A 23603-nucleotide genomic window follows, 5' to 3' on the forward strand; every position below is an offset into this window, starting at 1 on the left:
AGGGCATGGCACTTGCCCGTGACAAAAATGGACAAAGATCTGACCCAGGCAGTTGGGGGTGGTGCTGAGGTCCGGTCGGCAGGTGGAATGGCCCTATGCTGGAGGCTCTGGAATCTTCCTACCTGCTCCAGTCTCCTGCCTCCTTTCAGCCCCACTTGCTTCAGATCTCCAACCCCCAGGGACTTTCCCCCAACACAAGCAGGAGTAAAGTCTTCTCATTTAAATTTCCCTCACTCTCCATCTTTCCTCTGGCTCCTGCCCAACCAGCTTTTTGAGAAATGTGTTAACAGTCATCTCTAATTCACCCCTATTACTCTTTCCTCTGAGCCTCTGTCCCTGCAGCCTCCCGGAAACTGTCCTTGCTCAAGTCCTAGGTTCCTACGACACTTTTATACCCTAAATTTAGTTGGCTATGCTGTCACCTAACTATTGCTGTCAGCTCTCTTCTCTGCCATAAGCCCTTCCTCCTGCTCTTGCTCCTCCTCTGGCTGCTCACTGTTGATGTCTCAGGGGTTCCTTTTTCTTCACTATTTGCTCAACTCTGATGCCCCTGGGGTTTTGCATTTGGCCTTCTCCTCTGCACATATGTTCCCTAGGCCTTCACACCCACACGTATGGCTTCAATTCCTGCATCTACTCCCAGGATGCTGACCTCTCTCACTCCAGTCCAGACCTCCTCCTGTGCTCAAGCCTGCATGTCTAACTGCCCAATGGGCATCTCAGAGTGTTTATCCTAGCGGCACTTCGACTCGACCTGTCCTAAATTGAACTCAGTCTTTCTTTTCCATTGCTGGCCTTCCTATATTCCATAAATAGCACGTCTATCCCCGTCCAGTTAGCTCCACTGATCGGAATACTAAGTCACAGTACACTCCCCTGTCCCACCCTGTCCAGGACCCCTCCCTACCTGAAGCCCTCTATCTTTTCTTCTTTATCCCTACTGACCGCTCAGTGCAGGCCCTCACACTTCCTCTCCTAAAGCATTGCAACAACTGTTACACCCCCAGGCTATTTTCTACAGAACCACTAGATGAAGTTCTCTAAAAACTTCCTACCATGTTTCCTCGAAAATAAGACCTAGCCAGACAATCAGCTCTAATGCGTCTTTTGGAGCAAAAGTTAATATAAGACCTGGTCTTATTTTACTACAATATAAGACTCAGTATAATATAATATAATATAATATAATATAATATAATATAATATAATATAACGAGTCTTACATTAATTTTTGCTCCAAAAGATGCATTAGAGCTAATTGTCCAGCTAGGTCTTCTTTTCAGGGAAACACAGTATGTAGGACTACTTACAATCTTTCAACAGCCCTACTGCCTTCAAGATAACACCTAAGATCCCTCGGCTGGTCCTACATAACCTGGCATAATCCCATCCCATGCTCTGGTCAGACTCAACTGTTTGCAGGTCCCGGCCACACTTTACTGGCTCATTCATGCCTTTCTATCTCTAGAGGTGCTGTTTTGTTTGCATGGAAGATACTCCTTCTCTGCCACAGGCAAACTTGAGGGCCCTGCTCTTGGATTCCTTTACATGTCAGTGAAATAGAACGCGGGCAGTGGCCGGGATGAGGGGCAGCTGAGTTTCTCCCCATCAGGGGTTCCCTGAAACCCTGAGGGTGAGGATATTAGGGGCTAATACTGAATTTTATACATTTTCTCAGCACCACGCAACATGCCCAGCACTAGGTCACAGCTCAGTACGCGTTAGCTGGAGGAAGGAGCGCGGGCCTTTTCTGCTACGCTGAGGTAAAGTCTACATCATAAAGCATTACTTTTGCTCCCTAATGCCCTACTATTTTGCCTCCTAAAATGTGTTCCCAACTGGTTTTCACTGAGTTGGATCACTTCAAATACACCAATGTGCAGTGCATCTTACTGTGTCACTGAGGCCACCTCCCTTAGTTGGTGACAAAGGCAGAGTCCAGCTTTTAGGGCTTGAAAACACATCGTCCATCGTGAAGAAGAGACAAACAATGGAATAGTTACAGAGAAGCTTGGAAACTACAAAATGGACCCAAGGGCACAGCTGGACGTGTTTCCTGTCAGTTAGGAGCCGGCTATCCAGGGTAACCGACGGCCTCCACAAGCCACCAGACACTACCCTTGTTTCGCTCGGGAGATCACAGGTTGTTTGGGCATTCTCTGCCATTAGGAGAAAACACTTGTTTCATTCATTCTCATCAAAGTACTTCCTCTGAGTAATCTTTCCCTTTTGTAAGTGCTAAAGTTATCAAAGGAGAAAATAAAACATCTATGAAAGTGTTGCCACCGTGTGAGAACAGCAAAAGTCAGCCTCTCAAACACAATAATAAAACCGATTTACCAGTAGCTCTAGTTAATTATGCACCGTTGCTATGGTTATTCTGAGACAATAAAAGGTAATGGGGCTGTTTCTGAAGTTAGTGGGAAAGAACTCAGCACAATCACCGAGGTGGACTGCTGACTCTCTTTAAAAATTTCTTACCAAGTCAGTGTGTGTCTGGGTGAGCACAAGTCATTAAAACACGAAGGCCTCCCAGGGAGGGCTGCTAACCCACCCCTCCTTAAAACACACAAAAGAGATTTCTCTGGTCATAAAATATCTTCCATCAATGAGTTTTTCAATTAGATTTGTTTCACCAACTGGAAAAAAAAAAGGCAGTTACAGACAGACTAACCAAGGGCCAGAGTGTTATACACCAACCTAAGGAAAAGACGGTTTGCTACAAGAGAATCGCGTAAGTTTTTGATTCAATAAAAACTCAGGTGGCGAGCTGGATTTAGTGACTATGAACCTTTGTTCCTGAAGATATTTTCTACTAGGCTCAACTGTTTGACATAACAGGCTGCATTCAGAGTATTTATGTGATTTTTCACTGCCATTTTCTCATTAAAATGTTTTTCTTTGAAAATTAAAAAAAATATTGTTGAATGTTGGTGTAATTGTTCAGAAAAATGGACCTTAAAAAACTCAGGAGCTGAGTTCAAATAAAGCTACATGGGAAGGCACCCTGGTATTGGAACCAAATCTATTGTGGAACAAAGAGATTGTGATCAGAGCAGAAAGCAAAAAGATTTCTTTTACTGCGATTAGGAAGTAGCATTTGAAATCTGCAAGACCCAGCTGATACTGTGTTTCCCCGAAAGTAAGACCTAGCTGGACCACCAGCTCTAATGCATCTTTTGGAGCAAAAATTAATATAAGACCAGAATTATATTACCATATTACATTATCATTATATTATATTAATTATATTATATTTTACATTATTATATATTAATTATATTAATTATATTAATTATATTATATTATATTATATTATATTATATTATATTATATTATATTAAAGACCTGGTCTTATATTATAGTAAAATAAGACCAGGTCTTATATCAATTTTTGCTCCAAAAGACGCTCTAGAGCTGATGGTCCAACTTGGTCTTATTTTTGCAGAAACTCGGTAGGATGCTTAACCATACATGGATTAAAAAAAAGTCGAAAGACCTGAGAGACTTTCAGAGGGCAACCTACTCCGTTTCCCATCCTCTAAATCTCTAGATAATTAAAAACAAATGTTTTTATAATTAAAAAGAAAAATAGGAGGTAGGAGAGGGGAGAGGAGGGAGAACCCATAGAAGACAGGAGCATAGATGAGAGGCAACCATCTCCAGCTGCTTGAAAAGATAGTTCTCAAGAGATTTCAAGACCTAGAACACTGACAAAATAATTATTCAGCTTTTTAGGTCTTTGTTAGGACTTAGCGGCTATCTTCACAATAGGAATATTTGATTTTCTCTTTCCCTGCAGTTTATCATCGGTGGTTAATCTACTTTCCAGAGTGTGGTCCCCTCTGTGACCCTGTGGGTGGGTACTATCACTCCTCTTCTGACTATTTCACTTTGAAGGACCTTCCTGTCAAGGATGCAGCTGAGAAGGAAAGTCAATTCACACCCGATACAGTTGTCTATTCTCAGGATCCCACCTGATAGGAAACGAGTCATATACACAACTGAACATTTAAGGAAACCCATGGTTTTTCCAAATCAATCCATGGTAACTCTATCACTGCAGAAAGATGTATCATAAGCATGCACAATCTTGTTAGTAGAAGCAACTAACTCAAAGTAAGCGTGCCATTTATTCAGAAAAAATTCATTTTCATCAGAAAAATCCCATTCATTCAAATTTCCCTGTTTGGTATTTATCATTTTGCAGATGCAGTAGATGAAATTCTAAATGAGTAAAACTGACTTCATTTCAGGGTCCACTAAATATTTTATGATACAATAATGAAAACTAAGTTATTGTGAATTCTATTTTTTAACAACTTCAGCTTTGATTATTTTTCCACATTTATTTGTCTTTTAACGGTATGTATACAAGGCTTGAAACTAATAGCATTTTCGTTTTTACAAAACTGCTTTAGTATTCCCACAACTAATATTTGGGCTTTCTTTATTCCTTTTGTTATAAAAGTGAGAGCTTTGTTTAATTATGAACTGATACAAACATTAATGAATTTCTGACAAGTTATTCAGCTCTTTAGGTCTTTGTTAGACCCGTAACAGAAGAAAGGAAGAGAAGTTAACTTCCCCATCAGCTAAGTTAATCAGTATATGATAAGACTATAGGAAACCATACATTCACTTACGCTGAGTCCCCTCTAATTTACTACCGTGTTTCTCTAGAAATAAGACCTAGCTGGACTATCAGCTCTAATGCATCTTTTGGAGCAAAAATTAATATAAGACCGAGTATTATTTTACTATAATATAAGACCCGGTGTTATATAATATAATAATACTCGGTCTTATATTAATTTTTGCTCCAAAAGATGCATTACAGCTGATTGTCTGGCTAGGTCATTTTCGGAGAAACACGGTACTGAAAACTTTTCCTTTAATATTGCTTCTACTCACAAGACCGTAAATGCCTGATGGCTCTCTGTATGCCCTCAATGCCTTGCATAGACAGAGCACATATTCAACAACTATTTTCTGTATGCCAATAAATGGTAACACAAAGAAGAACCATCTGACCTCATTAGAAAGAAACATAAGGAACCTATTGTGGTTTCCGTTTTGGGTCAAATAAGGGAAAAGTTGCATTGGGTTTCTTCAAAATCAATCCAGAAGCCTAAGCATGTTTCCTGCTGGACTTGGGAAACAGCGGGAGAGGATAAGGGAATCACCGGGCAGATCCCCGAGTGGCATTAGGCAGCACTTACAAAACGAGCTTTCACTCTCTTGGGTAACTCTTCGTCCAAAGTGTATATGTCCTCTCTCTTCATTGCTATCTGGGATCCATCTTCAAATTCAACCTAATGAAAAATAAGACATCATGATAGATATTAAAAAACAAACAAGCACTGACCAATTTTTTCAGGGTTCCAACTAACTACATTAAAAAGGATGAAGCAGAAACAGGATGAAGCAGAAAAAGGATGAAACGAGGGAAGGAAGAAGAAACAGCTAGCTAACAGCCAAGGAAGGAAGAAAAGGCCTTTCCCATATCAAACTAAGAACAAAGGTGTTTTCATATAAGCTAAAATTCTTGAAAATGAGTGTCTTGGAATATGTGACATGAAAACTTTATCCCCAAAGCACAAAGAAAAGTAGCTGTTGCTCAAATAATTTCTCAGAACCTGAGACTGTGGCCAATTTAGCAGTAAGACAGGCTGGGACTACCGTTTGTTTCTTTAAGAGGCTCTGACAACATAAAAGGGAGGACTGTTTCTCTACAAGAAAGAAATGATATCTTGACATTTGTATAATAATCCTCCCAGAAAAAAATAATTTTGCATGTTCTTACAGAGCTTTAAACATTCAAAACTCATTTTTGTCAAATTCAACCAAGTGGCCAGGAAAATCCCAGGTTTCAGCCTCATTATGTGTAAACAACATTAATGTGCAAAAATTCAATATTATTACCCAAAATAAAAATGTTTAAAACTTTTTCAAGCTTATCAAATGGCAGCAATAATTTCATAAAGTCTCCCCCCCCAACATTTTAGATTTTGTCAGAGAAAGGGTATAGGTGACACTAACTACCAGACTTCTAGAGCATCTAGGAGAAATTCATCTAATGCCCTATTCAAACGGATCATTCTTAGTTCAGGTTCAATGCCACGTGAACTCTTCTAGGAGAAAACAACAAAAGGGATGCAAACAGGATAGAATATCTAATAGTCCCAAATCTCAACCATTGATGATATTTTTGAAGTCCCTACTTGTCTGTTTGTCTGAATTCTTCACTTTCAAGAAATAAAAGTATGCTTGTACTTGTAGTTAAAAGGTAAGTTAATGCATGGAGGTGAGATCTATGTTAATAAAAAATATTATAATTAAATATATAATTAGACTTATTATCCATGTCCTGCTCATGTTTGATTAAGCTGAAACAAAAGGATGGAATTAGGTGTCAGCCACTGGAAAACTCTCCGTTACTTCCCAGAAGGCTGAGGTGAGAAGGCTTTTCTTCCTGGCCTTGTTTGAGCAGGACGGTTTCTTCAATATTTAGAATTAGGCCAAGGTGTCATGGCCTTTATAGAATTTGATCACATTGCTAGAACCACTTGTGCCTAACTTTTTCCTGTTTTAGATCATTTGAAAATTTTAAAAGAGAAAAAAGGTAACTACAAAACTAAAAGAGAGTATGCTACAGTGACCAACTGTCCTGGTTTGCTGGGGACCGAGGGATCTCCCAGGATGCAGGACTTTCAAGGCTCAAATCAGGACTGTCCCTGGCAAGCAGACATGGTTGTTCACCGTAGCTGGGACAGAGCTGAGAGCAAATTCTGGTCTTTCTCTTTACCAGCTGTGTGCTCTTAAACAAATTATTAAATTCAGTGAGGCCTTTTGCACTCGTTTGTAAAATAAGAGTAAAAAACACCTATTTTATAGGGCTACTGTAAGGGTCAAAACATGTATATACTTAGGATACTTATCACTGTGCAGTAGGTATTTTAGTTATGCCTGTTTGTGTAAATGTCTTTGCTTATTCAATGGTGAGGTTGAATAATTAGACATAAAACACAAAATGATCTCAAAAGGCCACTCGGTTTAATGAGGAATTTTAAACTACTTGTACTTGGAGACAATTTGAATATTAGTCTTAACTTTTTCACTAAGTCTATAAATATGCCCATAGTTCTATGTTGATAGACTATCATAAATTCAACTGAAGTTAACACACTTATTACTAATTAGCCTGAACTGCAACATCCTCATTATGATACTTTTATAATGTAGCAAATAACTCTGCTACATGTGAGATGCTTCACTTTTGCATTTATTGTTTAATTAATGTAATTATTTTCTGTTGAAGGATGTAATCATGCTTCTTTCCTAGGAGTCTGCAGTATTACCAGGCTGTCTTATGATTTTAGTTTAACTTTGGACATTCTGATGCAAAGAAGATCCAGCACCTACTCTATTAATCTGCAACTTAACATTGTCATTAATACAAAGAGGAAAATGGCCTAAAGGCCATTTTACACACACACACACACACACACACACACACCCTGTCCCGCCCTTTCCCCACTTCCTTGGGTTTTTCTAGACCTGAAAAAATGTCCCCGCCCTGTTTCCCAAACTTCCTTGAACACTTTTCATTATACTGTGCTCCAGTTCCTGAGGCAGCGTCCTATAATGTACTCTTCCATTTAAGCCCTTGCCCCTTATCGGTCTATGAACACCTCTGCTGAAACGGGCAATCTTATCATTCTTAAGCTGTTTTTAACTTAACAGCCTGAGCCTTTTGCTTTTTCTCCCTTTACTTCAATCTTCCTGTTTAAAGTCTTTTTGAAGGAATATAAACGCACTTGTGCAGTCCATGTTGTTTTCCTTATTGGAGTTTAACTCAATCTCATTTTCGATAGGGATACAATTCATTTTTAATTGTATACAGACTCTTTAATAGAATGTAGAGTTCCCTAATGAATGGCATGTCCAGCAGATAGCTGCACTTTTCATTAAACAAGCACTCCTTTAAGTTTGGGTGTATGAATGTCCACATCTGTACCAGAGCACTATTAGTTTAGGTTTGCTGAGACGCCCAATGGGGTATGTCTCTCAGGCAAAAGCCACCAATTCAGGGGCTGTTGGTTGATGAACTGTCATTACTGTCTTGCCTTATGGTGAGACAAACAAGCCAGTTAGTCTCTTCCCGTACAATGAAAACACAGGAAAGTAGCCTCGCATCCAGTTGCGTATCTTTCCTGTCTAACAGTCTTACCATTCATCAAATGTTATTAGGGTTTCCCAGTGTCAAACATGGTAATAAAACTCCAATATCTGGGTCATCAGACATCAAATCTTTGCCTCTTTTATAAAATAAGAAGTGCCAAACTGATGTGACTGATGGATCAGCAGCACACTGGATATACTGTCTGCCCTCTGGCTTCTCCTGTCCAGCTCAGCAAGCATCACACACCAGGCTGCACTCACCTGGTACATGTGGGCAACGTTCAGTCCCAGGTATTTGGCCCCATAGAGCTTGCCATCGGGCCACTTGACTTGGACGACTTCTCCCTCGGCGGGAGGGCCCAGCTTCACACAGTCTCGGCTCTACGGAATAAACAGAGACAGGCTTTTCAAGGCAAGTGTCTAAGTGACTGTATTTAGAACTTAGCAAATGATGAACTTCTGGCAATTAAAAGGAGTTATTGCCTCTGTGTTTTATGGATTATGATCTTCCATGGGTGTTCAGGGGAAGAGATATGAGCCAAAGGAGTACTTAAAGATTCAGCCTACATCATAAAGTTGCAAAGGAACCACCATAATCCAGGCAGGGAAAAACAGCAGCATTTACACATTTGCTATCTGACAAAGAATTGTTCAGACGGTGAGTAAAATATGCATAAAAACTGCTTTAGCTGAGAAATAGACCAGCTAAAGATTTATAACACCTGACATTTATGTAGCATCTTGCAGTTAACAAAATGCTTTAACATACATCTCATTTGATTCTCATAATCACTCCATGAAGTAGGCAGAGATTATTAATTATCCCATTTTATTGACAAGGAAACTGAGCCTCTGAGGTAGCTCCTTGAAATTGTCATTACTGCTGGAGGAGTGAGGCTGAATAGGAGAATGAAGAGCTGCAGACACCCAGGTAAGAAGTGGGGTGGGGAGAGAAGTACAGTGAGGTGGGAGCTGGTAGGCCCTGACGAAGAAGCAGAAGAAAGGAATGCAGGGAGCTTCTGTAGCATGGCTGGTGAGGCCGGGAGCGATGTGTCCTCTTTGGCAGGACTCTTCTGAAGACCTTTGGACCTCCCCCAACAGGCACTCTTCTGCCGGCACCTCCCATTAAGTGACTAGCCCACTTCCTTCCACAGGTAATCACTGTGACAGCCATAACCAGTCTTCTCACTTCAGCCATAACACTGCCTCCCCCGGAGGCAGTAATTCAGAGCAAATTCCACAGTAGTTCATCCTGGAAGGTGCATTTTTGGAATAGAGGAAGGGGTACGGGTAAAGTCATAGAACATTTCCACAGCCATAGTTTGTAAACTCTTAACTTTATGTGTTCAGTATGGCACAATAAAATTTTAATACAAAGGAATTAAATACTTGACTACTTTGGTAAGATTTTTGCATTTTTAGCAATTTGTGTTTTGCTAACACTCGTATTTTACTGATGAAGCCAATCTGAATGTCTGAAATGCACACTTGACCAATTAAGCTACAAATGCAGACAGGGCATGGTTCTGTGGTTTAAACGAGAGGCACACACAGGAAATATTTAGTTGTTTATGATTAGAAGTCCACCTTGTATTACTTTTCATTATTAATAGAAATTCTGCATTTTAAGAGAGCAGCCATTCTATCGTTGGGGTTGGAACACACATGAAAGGCTCAACTATTCATTTTTCTCTCTACAGGCTATGCTTCCATTTAGAGTTGCTCAGAGGCCCTGGAGAATTGACAGTCTACATCTAACTTAGTCCAATGAAAGTAAGTTTATTTTGGGCCTTCAGAATATTTGACTTCGGGCATGCAGAACTGAAAGGGCAGGCGATAGAAATGTATTCTACATATGCCCTTGGGTTCTCACCTCACTTTCCATTTCCCTTCCAAATGGGTATGTGGTACTAAGAACACCGGAAGGTATAGCTTCTAAACACACACTGTCCGGTCTCCTAGAGCAGGAAGCCACATCAGCTGTAGAATAACTCTGAGCTGACTCCTGGATGCTTTGGAGATGCTGTGGGGGTGGGGACAAGAGTACGTCTTCCCTCCCCTAAAGTTTTCTTCCATGTGGAGGAAGCTCCTTTAAGGTAATGCTCCTGGCTTTATTCTACTCCCTCATTCATTCACTCTTCTAAAAGAATGAGAAGTGACTTAATTTTATGGCTGAGGTCTGAAGGAAGCTATTTTCCAAACGGCACGGCGGTGGCCTGGGTGCCACAGCCGACTCACGGGCTCTGTGGGATATTTTCAGGAGAAGCACAGTGACACTTAGACACCCAGCTTACTACTATTATGTTTAGACCTAACTTACTTCACAGTTTGGTATTTCTTTTGGCCTAAGGGCACTGTAAAAAATACACTGAGACACCCGGGGCTTGTGAGCCAGGACAGTTTGGTAACTCTGTCTTAACCCCTCACCTTCCCTTTTTCTTTAGAGCCACTCTGCGGGCAGAGAACTCGAATTCTGCTCTGCTCTTTCCACAGAGAGGAGATGGCGGAGTCCTGCACCACCTGTCACTAGGAGGCCTGTCTAATTCCCAGGTCCACTGTTAGGAAACCTGTCTGCCCACAGATGTAAGCCACGCTCTACAGGAACTGCTTTATTCCAAACAAAGGAGATATTTTTAATCTCCAAATTGATTCCTTTGTCTCTCTATATTGCTCTCCCTTGGACAGGATGATAAGTTCTATTTATTAGGCCCTTCTTCAATCTCAATAGAGATAAATGAAGGCCTCAGGGAATTATGGAAGCTACACTCCCCATTTACTAACCCACCAAATGGGAGAGTTAATTTGACAGATTCAATCTTCAAAAGAGGTTTTCTAACTTTCAAAAATACTCTCCCAAACAAATCCTGACTTCCAGTTTTAGGTACCATATCACCAAGTCTGGCAATGGCCACAGCAACATGTCCTTAGCTTGCTAACTGTCTGTAGTCCCATCACCCCATTGCTTCCTCCCACTTTCATTTAATCTTCTTTACTTACTCTCCTTAATTTCAAATAAGTAAAAGCAGCTGCAAAACTGTTATTCTGCCGAACGTTTGAGATCATGCTCCCTGGAATATGCCGTCACTTTGGCTCAAACAAACTCTTGTAAAAATTGTTTTGAAAATGTAGCCTAAGCAAAGTATAAAGTATTGTGGGGACAGAGCCCCAAAAAGCAGTTTCCAGGCTCTCGGCCTCACATAGAAAGGTGCTGGCTCAGGTAGTAAATGGTCATTAACTGTGATCAAATGGCCATCAGCTGTGGCTAGTTGGCCGTCAGCTGTAACCAGTGAGCCATTGGCCACTAATATAACTGCTGTGGTTACGCTAGCAGAAAAATGGGGGCTAGCAAGCGCGGATTGCAGTTAACACGGCGGATTGTGAGAGGTGGATGCCGCCAGTGAGAATATGTTGGTTTGACTCCCCTATCCATGGCTCCGTGGGTGTTCCTTTTTGGCCTCACCATATCCTGTGCTCTTATGTGGGGAGAGGGTGCAGAGACCCCGCCTGACACCCTGCACGACAAGTATACTTGAGGTATTTAGCATAAAAACAGCTTTATTAATTAACTAAGTGTATACAACCTTACCGAATGAGAAACAATTCTTTTTTTTTTTTTTAAAAAGTGTTTGAAAACTAAATGTCTAAGATACAGTTTGCTACTTTTCTTGGTAATTGTCAATCAACTCTTTACTGACAAAAAATCCTAATTTGACATTGAAAAGGCCTCTACCCTCAAAGGGCTCCTTCTGACTCAGCCGCAACCTGCTTTGCTCCTTATCAGCCAAAGATAAATGTGTACTCTTCCAAGTCAAAATCGAGCAAAGATGCTTCAGTTTGCTTTCTCAGTCTTCTTGCTTTCAGAACTCTTTCTTTTCTTTATTCATAGAAGAATAAAGAAAAATAAGCAACCAACCATATGACGTACACTTGTTCTGTAGCTCTCCCCCACACTGCACCACCAGGAGACACTATTCTTCACCAGAATGCCGACCTTCTCACCGTTTACCAGGCTGTTTAGCTTTAAGTGGATCTACTTGATTTTCATTCAGTAGGTATTACTCATTATTGACATAATTTTCATTCAGTAGGTATTATTCATTATTTACACCACAGCTACTTCCCAGATGGGTTTAAGGCAGCCCACAATAAAACACAAAAGAGTTATTTCTGTAACATCTAGTTTCCTCCATAGAGAAATGGTTTCAGTTCATCAGCTGCCTGTAAGTTTGAGTTTACTGAAACTTTCTGTGACTAGTTTCTATATCCTACGGAGTATAAAGCATTTAAAATGAAAAGGATAATGTGGGCTGATGAGAAGTTGAAAGATTTGCTAAAGTAGAAGCTGCTGGGTGATCCCTCCAAAGAAGCTGCTGGGTGGCCTCAAAATTGTTGCAATCACTAATACAATATCTATTTACTGACCACTGGAGGAGTCAACAATGTCCAGCTCCCAAGCTAGGAACAGACAGAGGGCATCCTGTCCATATTGGAGGCCTGTCACACCGAGCCCACTGCTATGTCATGGAGACAGAATCCCAGAGAGCAGTTTCCAGGCACTCGGCCTCACGTGGAAAGGTGCTGGCTCGGTTATTAGATGGCCATAAGCTGTAATCAGATAGCCATCCGCTGTGGCTAGGTGGCCATCAGCTGTTACCAGTTAGCCATTAGCCACTAATATAACTGCCATGGCGACACTAGGGAGTTAGTTGGTTGGTAGAGAAGCGGACTGCGGATTGCAGCTGGTAGGTGCGGTTGGCAAGCGCATTGTGGATCCTACTTCCTGTGTCTTGCCCGGCCACCAGCGAGACTGGGGTATGGGAAGACCCCTCGTTGGGGTACTGGAGGATGCTTGCTTTTGTGTCCCTTATCTATGGATCCGTGGGTGTTCCTTTTTGGCCTCACCATGTCCTGCGTTCTTGTGTGGGGAGCGGGAGCTGAGTCGCTGCGTGACATGTGTGGCGTGGGAGCCACATGGGTCCTTGAAAGGACTGAAATATTTGTGGAATACATCAGCATAGGCCCCCATGATCACTTCAGCCAGAATAGAACTCCTTTTATTTGAATTACACATTGAATTAAATCTTACTCTTTCTGAGTAAGATTTCATGTCGAAAAAAAGGTTTCTGTTGAAAATAAAAGGTCTGAAAAAATAAAATGTCTGAAAATGAGGGTATTTAGTTTGTGGAACACCACAGCTGGAATGGTCTGCCCTCTCTCTGAAAGGTCTTCAGCTGGCTCACATCTTCCTGGGCTGTGCACAAGGAATCAGATAGCAGAGCAAAGCCTCTTGGTCCCAACCACAGGGACACACAATACAAGTGAGAATTCCAGCCTCCGCTCACCATAGTTCTACGTGACCTGGGTGTTTGGGTTCTTTTAGAAGCATCCTAGAATTTGAGCTGTATTATATTAAAGGATGTAAAGTGCTAAGGGGGTCTTTCCTAATGCAGTTTGTAATGTGTTGTTGGAGAAAGTAAACACCTTTGCGGGAAAATTATATGCATTAAAAACCTTGACTAATGCATTTTTCTCAGTTGCTGTCTAGACCCTCGGAAGCAGTTTGCCTTCACCTGACATACACAGCTGTTTACCATTTGTTATTGCCTCCAGGGATGTGTAAACTCCCCTAAAATCGGCCAGAATCCTGTCCACAGGGACACAGGTGTCTGGAGCTGCCACCAAGCTGGTAGCTAAAGTACTAAATAGACGATGTGAAAATAATAATCACAGTCAAGAGTGGACTTTTGGTTATGATTAAAGGATTGAGATGGATCATCAATCCAGGCAAGAGGGCTGTGTCATGTCATATCACATTCCTGCCGAAGTCTGGGCCAAACTCTTACACTTGTATTACCAACGACAGAGAAAAGCTCAACTGCCAGTCTGATTATTTAAGTCCTGAAGTCATGCTCTTGGAACTCTTACTGGGCCCTTTGAAATGGACTTTTCCAAGCTGCTGTTCTTGAATGTTGTCTGTTGTACCCCGCTCCTCCCCGCCACGCCCACCTCTACTCTTAGCAAGTATAAGTCACAGAACACGCAGCCCTGTCAGTCCAGCCACATCAGATAAAGACATAGTACATGAATTCACAATAGTTAATCCACATATAATTTGGAAAATGTGACCCTTGGGAAAAATGCTTAAGTGAGGGGTGGGGGGCAAAGTGACGGCAGCAGCTGCTGGCATTTTGAAGGGTAAGCACCTGCTCAATACTGGACTCTGGCAGGAATTAACAAGACTGACTAATAGCCAGGTACTGATCGTACTGGCTGTCTGTCATTTGATTGGCTGCCCATCGCCAGAACCCCCTTTCTCACCTTCCGAGTCTCAGGGGAAGGCAGAGCTGACCTGCCATTATAGATGCTGGAAAATGCCAGATACTCCCTTGCCCAGCTTCCCTGGCAGCAGACATGGACAGGGGCGTGGCCAGCTGGCTGTACCTGCCCAGGAGGTACAACCTTTGACCAGAGATACAGAGAAACAGTAAAGGACACAACGCTCTCAGAACATAGCTGTAGCAGCAGCATCCACATGCCGATGGCAGAGCCCAGGGCCAGGCTGACCACACAGGGGAAGTGGCCATGTGCTTCGTGGATTCGGTCTGTACACACACACACACACACACACACACAGTGCCAAAAAATACATATATCCATTTTAAGAAAGGAAAAAATTGTATTAAAATTATGCTGATGGTAACCACTTTGAGCATCTCTTGTAATTGCAGAAGTCAAATGTGACTTGTATTCATCTTTTGTTATCGGTATATATTGAGTATTACAATTTTAATACAGTTTTTTCCTTTCTTAAAATGTGTGTATGTTTTTTTGGTACCCTCTGTGTACACACACACACACACACACACACACACACACACGAGGTCTGATAATTAAGTTCGTGAACTTGTTGCAACGATGTTGCTAACCTTTTTTTGATATCAGAGGGGTTATTCACTATGAATTTTGTACCAACTGGACAAACAGTTAACCAACTTTACTATTTGGAAGTGCTGAAAAGATTGTGTGAAAAAGTTAGACAACCTGAACTTTCGCCAACAATTCATGGCTCTTGCATCATGACAATGCACCAGCTCACACGGCACTGTCTGTGAGAGAGTTTTTAGCCAGTAAATAAATAATTATATTGGAACACCCTCCCTACTCACCTGCTCTGGCCCCCAATGACTTCTTTCTTTACTAGAAGATAAAGGGAATATTGAAAGGAAGACATTTTGATGACATTCAGGACATCAAGGGTAATACGACGACAGCTCTGATGGCCATTCCAGAAAAAGACTTCCAAAATTGCTTTGAAGGATGGACTAGGTGCTGGCATCAGTGCATATAGTTTCCCAAGGGGAGTACTTCGAAGGTGATCATAGTGACATTCACCAATGAAGTATGCAGTACTTTCTCTAGGATGAATTTGCGAATTTAATTGTCAGACCTCCTGTGTGTGTGTGTGTGTGTGTGTAATTTTTCTCACAATTACAATCATTTTGCTTTCACATGAGTGCACAACCAAGCTCTCAAAAGAGGCCAATAAGGCTGCCTTTTGTGAATAGCTCCGGAGTGCAATTTATGCTATGTTCCTTCACTCATTCCACAGAATTTGGAGGAGAAAGGTCTTTGTTTTATTGTGGTAGAACAGATATAAAATTCACCATTTTAACCATTTTCGAGTATATATTTCAGTTGCCATACATATATTCACAATGTTGTACAACCATCACTACCTTCCTCTCCAGAAATTTTTTATCATCCCAAGCTGAAATTCCATAGCCATTAAACCCTAACTCCCATTTCCCTACTCCAACCCCATTCTAGGAAGTAATCACAATTCTATTTTCTGTCTCTATGAATTTAACTATTTTAAGTATCTCATATAAGTGAAATAATACAATACTTGTCTATTTGTGTACATGTATAATTTTATACCTTGCTATTTATCACCTGTAATTACAGTATGAGTATTTTCTTAAGTTATTATCATTTAAAAACTCCATTTTACTGGCAGTATATGCACAACATTATGGATATTCCACAATTAATTTAAACACTTTCCTATTGTGAGATATTTAGGTCATCCTAATTCCCCCCTATCATGTATAATGTTATTGTATATTTTTCTCCATGAATCTTTGTCCAAATAACTGACAATTCTTAGAATAGACTCCTAGGACAGGAATTATAATACTTGGTAAAAAGTATATAAACTATTTATAAAGTTGATTTCATTAGCTCTGAAAAATTCAACATCAGACTCATTTCTCTAGTGCAGTCAATCTCATCTTCACCACCACAGAAAATTCTGATTCAGTGGGTCCAAGGTAGGGTCCAAGCTAAACGCCATCCTGAGCAATCTGAGGCTCAGCCAGACTGAGAACCACTGCATGAGAAGATCATCTCCCAAATTACACTGAACATCCTAAATATCAAGAAAGAACTAATTCCATGCCGCTTCCTCTGACTGTCGCATTTCTACAGTGAGAGCCTTCTAACCTACCTGACAGAAAACTTGGAATGCTCCTGCACTGAGGTATCTTAACTAAATCCTGTGCTAGTTACGAAATGCTATCAGCTTTTAGGATAATGCATTCCAGCCAACCTGTTTCCACACTGATACTCACAATTCTGGGAAAACTCCAAGTCTGATGTCCATGTTTCCTTTTTATTGTTTTTATTTTGTTTTTAAGGGAAACACACACACACACACACACACACACACACACACACACACACACACACACACACTTTTTCTACCCAGAGATGCTCTAGTTGTCCTAAGTTGAAGCAATGCCCTCCTTATTCCCTCAAACAGCTAAATTCTTTTCCACCAGCCACACTTCGCCAATATCCTGACACTGAACCATACCTATCTTCTAAAAGACAGTGTCTTCTTCACAGAAAGAATAGCACTGACATTAGAGGAATTCCTGAAGGCCACCTAGTTTGTTAGTACACTCTTTTCCCCTTCTGCTATGAGCCAAGAGTGAACGAACACATGCCTGGTAAAGGCACTGAGGTCGAGATGGAGGTTGTTTTCTGAAAGTTACTACAGCATTAAGCCTCAGAAGGTTTATTTCTAAATGAAGTCACATTTTTATATTTTTAGAAATTGATGAGATTCTGGCAAGCAAAAGCTTTAAATGGCATAGAAAGTAAAACGTTAGGCAGTTTCTTTTGGAAATTAACTTTCTGGTTCGTTTTGAAGTGAGGGAACAAGGTAAAGTCACTTACCAGAATCAGGTGTGACCCTGGGGAGCTGACCTGACTTGAAAGGCCTGTGAGAGACGGAGGAGGTAGTGGGCATGTGTGGGCATAAGGGATTAGAGGCACGGCTTGAAATACCAAGAAAGGGTTCTCTTCATTCTTGGAATTGGAGAGTATGAATGGAACTGAAAGGATCATTTACTTACCAATTACCACCTTTGAGAGAGACCCTGCCCCTCCTTTTTTCTGTCCTTTCTTTCGGGCCTTTACTCCCTTGCTCTGGCATATACTGAGTGTCTCCTCTGTGCCTGGCACTGAGCTCAGCTTTGGGAAAACAGACAAAACTGGTCCTTTCGAAGTCCTTTCTCCCCAGGAACTCAGAGTCCAGTTGGGACCACGAACATATACATGAATATCTGCCACACCAGGTACCGTATATGGTAACAGGTAGGTAGCAACTCTCTGTCCACGACTCACTCCTATGACATCAACAGCATCTAGCACGTTCCCCTATAGTTAACCAAAATCCCTCATGCCGTCCCTCAGTGTTAAATCACACTACAAAGCAACTGGAGTAATCACAGAGTCCCCATTGAAACTCTCCTACACTTACCTGACCCGGTAAGCTGTGGTAAGAGCAGTAAGGTAGCGCTTAGACAGCCGCCACAGGGAGGAGTGAGCTGGCAGCTTCAGGAGCGCTTTGCAGGGATCACTGCTGGAGGCATCAGCAACTTGATTTTGCTGGGGCTCCCACAGGTGGTCAGGCTGTTGCACTGGCCATGCTGTGTGGTGTGGCCAGGCTAGAATGGAGCTGCAGCCCTCAACCCTTTCTCTCCCTCTCAAGAGTGTCCTGGATGATCCCGCCAATGATCCCAGAGCCAATGTCCCATCACACCAGGAACCAAAATGCAAAATCTTTCAGGGTCAGCTCCTAAAAGCCTTTGTTATGCAAACTCCTCGAAAAGGAGATTTATATGTTTAAAAGCTTTTGGATACTTGTTTTTAGATCTTCTTTCAATAACCTCTCCTTTGCTAAAGGTATGGAAGATATGTACCACCCAAGTGTTTCTAGGAGCCTTGTGCTTAGGGATCCTCTGACCAAAGAGCTGACTGCAAATTACTGGCCAGCACCACCACCGCTAATAACCGCAACCGCCGTAACAAACACACGGAAGGTTTATTATGTGCTGGGCACCACCCCAACTGCTTTATACATTATATTTCAATAATGCCAATAATAATATGAGTATCTCAAATTTATGGATAAGGTAACTGGTGTCAGCCCCCTTGCCTAGGATTGCATGACTGTCTGCTACACCTCCAGGGCTTCCCACCTTGGAAAGACAGCCAACGGCATTTCGCATTTCGAAGGACTGCCCTGAGCTGGCTGCATCCTCCTCCTGTTTTTCCCGCAGACGCTAATGTGTAAAGGCTCTAGGACTATCACTCCTCAGACTCAAATAATGGGCAAGAGTTCCATCTATACAGGACAGATCTTCCCTCTTTTTATAGTTGTTGGCAAAGGCTAACATCCATGAAGGGAACAAAATATTTATAATGTCAATAAAAATTTATGTCACAAAATGGAGAAAGATAGGCTTGAGGTGAATATCTCTGTAGTGGTTTCTAAAATTCAACATCAGTTCCAAAAGCTGAGAAAAGAAAGATGAAAGGAAAGATAAAGATAAGCCTTGTGGGGAAAGAAGGCTGCCCTGTGCTCACACGCCACACCAGGGAACTCAGGTCAGGGCAGCAGTGTGGGGCCAGCATCCCTAGCTCCCCCCCCCACCCCCGGCAGACTCCCATCCTGCTCCGCAGTGTATGTTCTATCTCCCACATGTATGCTTGGCTTACACGGGACGTGTCATTTTGAAAGCACAGACTAGTGCTTCCAAGGTTCGGAGTCACACGGCCTGAGGTCAAAGGGCTGTTGTCCTCAGGCACATGCTATCTGACCGCCTCATGTCGTGGTCTTCTCATCAATCAAATGGAGATGGTACCACAACCTTACCAGGTTGCCGGGGAGAATTAGAGCTCATATATTAAAAAGGAGAGAACAGAAAAGCAAAGCACAGTGACTGACAGCTGGTGAGTTTGAAGTGAACTGTGATTGACTATAATTCATATCAACAAGGAACATCTGGAGGGGAAGAAGGAGGGGACGAAAAACCTTGGGAGAAGGTGACCCTTGGGATTTAAGCCAATAACCGACTGTAGTAGATGATCAGACCATATTATCCTATTTGAGATCCAAAAGAACCCAGTCGGTGAAGTAGGCAGGTATCATCCTCTATACAGGTAAAGGAGCACTAGATGTGTCACATAGCTAGGAAGCAGGCAGTGGGGTGGCCATTCACTCAACATGCAATTTTCAGGCATCTCCTGTGCTCTAGGATTAGCAGTGAGAAAAACACGTGTTGTTTTTTTAGTTCATGCCACTCTAGTGGAAAATGAAGGCATTAAAATAAAAAATAAATTAAAAAGATAAGTGTAAGAACTCCAATGTCACAGAAGTACCGTGGAAAGCAGAAACATTTAACAGAAAGATGATTAGCACTCCATGTGGTTATTATATCCCAGAGAGCTCCAAGATGGGACATGGGAGACTAAAAATGAAATTGTGACACAAGAATCTGAAAGAATCCAGATAAAGAAAATCAAGGAAAACAATTCACGATATAAAGAATTATTGGAAGGCTTCAGATCTTTTTAAAAAATAACTTTTTTTTCTGATTATAAAAATAAAACATGCTCATATGGAAACTGTAAGAAGGTGATAAAGTTGAAAATCATAATCACCCATGATTACACTCTCCAGAGATAATCAGTAACATTTTGATGCATTTCCTTTGAGCATTTTTCCTTTGCATATTTATATTTTTAAATATAATTGGGATCATACTATATACACAATTTTGAGCCTGATTTTTCATTTATCATATCGTGCTGTTAAATATCCTCCGAAAATGATTTTTAATAGCTGCATAAATAATTTATTTAACCTTCCCCTTAGCTGCATTGGTAAGTGTTCAATGGTGAGATCAAAGGAACAAAGAGCTCGCATGTTTGCATGGTCAGATTGGATTTCGGGCACTGTTTTCTCACATCTGAGAGCAACACTTTGAGTGGGACATTGTCCAAAAGATTTCACCCTGAGTGTCCTGAAGGAAGAGCACTCTGAAACCACTTTGTTTTCATTAAATCATTCATCCCTTCCCACAACAAACTATATACTAAGTGATTGAGGCAGGAGAACATTTTGTTTGGATTTGAGAAGATTTAGGAGGAAACTCATAGCTCTCTATAAGCATGGAAAGAGCTGTGAGTGAAGAGAGAATGGGTCTCTTTAGTTTTGCTCTAGAGGTCACGAACTAAGACTGACACTTGGAGTATTTCACAGGCAATATTTAGACTCCACACAAAGAAGCCAACGCTTCCTAATAATGATAGCAATAAATTGGTGGTGAACTACCAGCCACTTGCTCAATACAGGGCCTGCGAACCATTCGCCAGGGCTATGGCAGAGGAGACTTCCCACAGTGGGTGGGAGTTTGAGGGAGTCACAGAGGACGATCAGGGGAGGGAACAGGTGGTTTAAGGCTGTGGTGGGAGGGGACTGCACATTTACCCCTTAGGCGGTCTTATTTATGTAGCAGCCCTGAGCTGAATCATGGCTGCCCAGAACTCCTAGACAAGAGACACCTTGGTGCAGAGTCTCTTATTGAACAACTTGTCCAAGTCTCACTGGCAGTTACAGGTGGAGCTAGGATTATGCTTCCTAAATTTCTCAAGTCCTTGTCTAGTGCTCTTCTTCTTCTTTCACCAGTGTTAAGAACGGAGTATGCTAAAGAATGAAAAAAATATCAGACACAGAGGGACAACTATCATTTGCCTTAACTAATTTCAGTCACTCTCTGGCTACACTCTGTTAACTCTTTATAATATCAGCTTCCTCTGTGGCCGAAGAATGAAAGCATCTTTCTGAATCAACACCCCAAAGAGGAGACCTACTCATTCAGCACTACCTTGCTCTCTAGTGGGCACATAAGAAGGTCTGTTTTAACTTGATCGGGTGACTTCAAAATGGGTAGAAGTGATGAGACAGGTGAGTGGGTCTCAGCCTACTGCTGTGGAAAAGGCTTTTAGGAAGTTTCTGTAGTAAAATGTACAACTGCAAAAAGACCTCATTGTGTGTAAAAATATGTCAAGGATTAATTATTCCTGGACTGTGGCCTACGATGGCCTGGCCCTCTAACCTCCAAATGATACTGCAATATACAAATGATGTACCACGTCATAGTGTGGGGTGGTTGTCCAAATAAACAGCCACTTTCCAGACTTTGGTCTCACACAGCCCAAATAGATGGTCATTAAGGCCTTGAATCGAGAAAGGGGAATGTCTGTGTGCAAAAGAGTGGATGGCTGGGCCGGAGCACATTCCAATACTTACAGTCAGAGACGATTATGGATAACCCATTGCTTTTCTCCATTGCCAGAATCAAGAGGCCTACGGGATCCTCTAGGCCAAATGTCCCCACTTTAAAGAGAAAGACTGAACAATGAAATGACCTGCACAGAGTCAAAGCTCACCAAGAGATGGCTATAATTTAATTTCATTTTGCATTTCACAGCCCAGCAGTACAATGTTTTGCACAAAAGAATAACATCTGGATAGGATTTTAAATAGAGGATTAAAAAGGAAAATCAGGTAGGGGTGAAAACAAATGAAAGGATTTGTAAGAACATGATTTGTCAAAAAATGTCAGCTCATATTATGTTAAATTCAGAAGCAGAGGAGTCCTGAAGTGTATGCGCGCGCGCACACACACACACACACACACACACACACACACACACAGAGTAATCAGAATTTCCTCAAAGTTGCAAATGTGCCTGAGCATAGCAATTAAAATGTGAGCAACTCTATCCTATAAATACTTTCCATGTAAGCTACTGCTTCTATCTCTGTTAATTTAACATGTTCTTCCTTTCAGGTTTAATGCAAATGCATACACTTAAACCATCATGTTCACAGCAGACTTCCTTATGAAGAACAGGATGTGTGTAATTACTACCAGCTTATTTCCACAGAGGCTACAGTCTGTCACAAATGGTAGACAGATAAATAAGATGGTTGAGGAGAGGATAATGCTCAATCTGTTTACTCAACATTATTACCCTTAAAGGGAAGGCAGAAATTTCAGAAACTCGCCCAAATGATTCTGGTATTGTCAAAGGACTGTCAAATCCAAATAACCTTAATGTGAGATTAAAGAGAATTTTTCTGTTTGTATGTTCCCAGACAAGAATGAAAATGATACGTAGATAATACACCATTGTCAGGTTTATCCAAACATGAGCTTTTAATCCAAAAGCTTAAAAACACTTTAGGGGAGGGCGGTGAATTTAACTTGACTGATCCCACTCCAGCCTGGAATGCCTGACTCAGTATTACGCTGAGGATTATGTTGTGCCCTTTTCTGATAGTCACCGAACCTTTGAAATAGAACCTCTCTGTTCTTTTCGCGCTGGATGTTAATCTTTCTTTGAAGCCTGATTCTTGCTAACATCTGATTTGCTTAATGAACACTGAGTTAATTAATATTTCAATTATGATATGGTTTTTTTCGATCTCCAACCCCCCCACCCCTAAATAACCCCCATGAGGTTTTGTTAGCATCCTTGATTACCTTCCTTGAAACAGACACACATAGTTTTGAATTCATGTAGATTTGCACGTACTGGTAACTGTGAACCAAAACCATGCCAAAGGGAGAGGGGCAGTGGGTATTTGAGCATCAGAAAGAGGGGTCAGTGCTGATACAACCAGAACAGCTAGGTCTGGCTTTTATAGGTTCAACTGAGAGGTGGGGGAGTAAGACCCCAGGGATGGTACTGTGAAAAAGTAAACAGGTAGGTAGAAGAAGGTAAGATAAAATGAGATGGCTTTGCCAACAGCCAGATTTAAACATCCGTCACTAACAACCAATTAGCAACGATATTAATAGTACACAGAATGTGATTCCTAGCTTTGAGCAAGTCAGTATGACACCAGATGCATTCAAACAGACATGCGTGTGAGCGCACACATACATGCAGTTTAGCTCTGCATTTGAAGCATCCAGGGAGGGTATGCAAGAAGCAGCTGGGACTGCACCCAGGTGGGGTGCTGCAGGACTTGTACTTTTCATCTCATCACCCTCCGT

At 41.5% G+C, this 23603-nt stretch overlaps 1 protein-coding gene across 2 annotated transcripts in view; it reads right to left on the bottom strand.

Annotated features, from left to right (window-relative positions):
• The window catches only part of KDM4C (lysine demethylase 4C), a 350804-nt gene that overhangs the window by 1109 nt on the left and 326092 nt on the right, over positions 1 to 23603 (bottom strand). For both annotated transcript variants that reach the window (XM_081066750.1, XM_081066751.1), the window contains 2 exons: positions 8446 to 8565; positions 5223 to 5315 (listed from right to left, as the gene is read on the bottom strand). In XM_081066750.1, coding sequence (XP_080922876.1) covers positions 5223 to 5315; positions 8446 to 8565 — 213 coding nt within the window. The remainder of the gene's footprint in view (positions 1 to 5222; positions 5316 to 8445; positions 8566 to 23603) is intronic.

This window comes from Rhinolophus hipposideros (genome assembly GCF_964194185.1).
Source record: "Rhinolophus hipposideros genome assembly, chromosome: 11".
Taxonomy (NCBI): domain Eukaryota; kingdom Metazoa; phylum Chordata; class Mammalia; order Chiroptera; family Rhinolophidae; genus Rhinolophus; species Rhinolophus hipposideros.